The sequence below is a fragment of the Hipposideros armiger genome, unplaced genomic scaffold, assembly GCF_001890085.2.
Source record: "Hipposideros armiger isolate ML-2016 unplaced genomic scaffold, ASM189008v1 scaffold_161, whole genome shotgun sequence".
Lineage (NCBI taxonomy): Eukaryota > Metazoa > Chordata > Mammalia > Chiroptera > Hipposideridae > Hipposideros > Hipposideros armiger.
The window spans coordinates 1,852,713-1,854,050 of record NW_017731511.1 but is presented as its reverse complement, the minus strand read 5'-3'; the positions used below and the strand labels follow the sequence as shown (position 1 = coordinate 1,854,050).

General features: G+C 35.1%; 1 protein-coding gene across 1 annotated transcript in view; it reads left to right on the top strand.

Annotated features, from left to right (window-relative positions):
- The window catches only part of ASAH2 (N-acylsphingosine amidohydrolase 2), a 92,200-nt gene that overhangs the window by 80,311 nt on the left and 10,551 nt on the right, over nt 1–1,338 (top strand). Inside the window, exon 20 of the mRNA XM_019651488.1 lies at nt 334–393. Coding sequence (XP_019507033.1) covers nt 334–393 — 60 coding nt within the window. The remainder of the gene's footprint in view (nt 1–333; nt 394–1,338) is intronic.

Here is a 1,338-nt window from a genome sequence, read left to right as displayed (position 1 = left end):
TATGTTTGAAAATGTCTTTATTTTGCTTTTATTTTTGAAGGGTATTTTCATGTTTATAGAATTCTTTCTATATCTTCAACTATATCAAATGTACCAAAATAAAATTCATTGGCTAAAAATTCCAGAGTAATATATATATTGGCTAAAACTTCCTGTGTCCATTGTTTCAAGGGCACTTCATATAATAGTCTCAGAAGATAACTCACTTGACTAAATAGAACAGAATCTACGCAGGTATCCAGAATCTTAGAACATTTCATAAATAATGGCCCAAATATGAGCACAGCAAAAAATACTTTTGTTAACACTCACAGAATGAATGTTTATTTTCAGGGAGAAGTTGTTGAAGTTACATTTGTAGGTGCTAACCCAAAGAATTCAGCAGAAAACCGGGTAAGCATTAGTGATTTTTTTGTGCAGATTTAAAGTCATCTTTTAGCCTTTCATTTACTTGAACATCCCTGTGCAGGTTAACAACATGAAGAAAATCATCTGATTTTGCAGGTGTGGGGAAATTTTCAGTGAGAACAGTGAATGTGGAATTGAATCTGGGAAAAAAATGCACAAACATTTAACTGACTCTACTTAGGACCCCCTGAAGCACAATGCATAGAGAACTGCATTGTCTTTTGAGAAGATGTAAATTTGAATACAATCCCATTTATGTAGCCCAAGTTAAAACTGTGCTAAATTTGGTGAAATAGTCAAAGGACTAAGAGTAAAGTGTATCTTTGGTTCCTTCCTACCCCCTCTTGGGCTCCTCTCCTCTAGCACTGCTGCCTCTGGTCCTGCCGCTACTGTTGGAATGATCACTGATCCCTGGGTTGACGCTTTACTGGCTTGGAGCTCTGACCCATGTGCTTTACTTTATCTTGCACCATTCATTTCCCTATTCTTTTCTACTGGCCCTAGTAGGATTTTTATTTATTAATCTTGAAAAATCACAGAAGAAATCCATGTCCCGTGTAAAAACAGATAATATAGAAGTGCTTATAATAGAATGTGAAAGGACCCCTATTTCCATAAACCTTTTAAATACAGTAAAACCTTGGATTGCGAGTAACTTGGTTTGCGAGTGTTCCGTAAGACGAGCAAACATTTCTATTAGGTTGGTGCAAACGTAATGGCACAAACCGCAATTACATTTGCACCAACCTAATAATACATTTTAACTTGGTAAACAAGCGATGTCTTGCAATACGAGTAGTTTGTTTCTGGAATGAATTTTGTTCGCAAACCGAGGTATTACTGTAGATTGTTACATACCATTTCATACTTTTTTGTTTTCTTATATATGTTTATACATATATGATAAAGTATATGTATGTAATATACCGG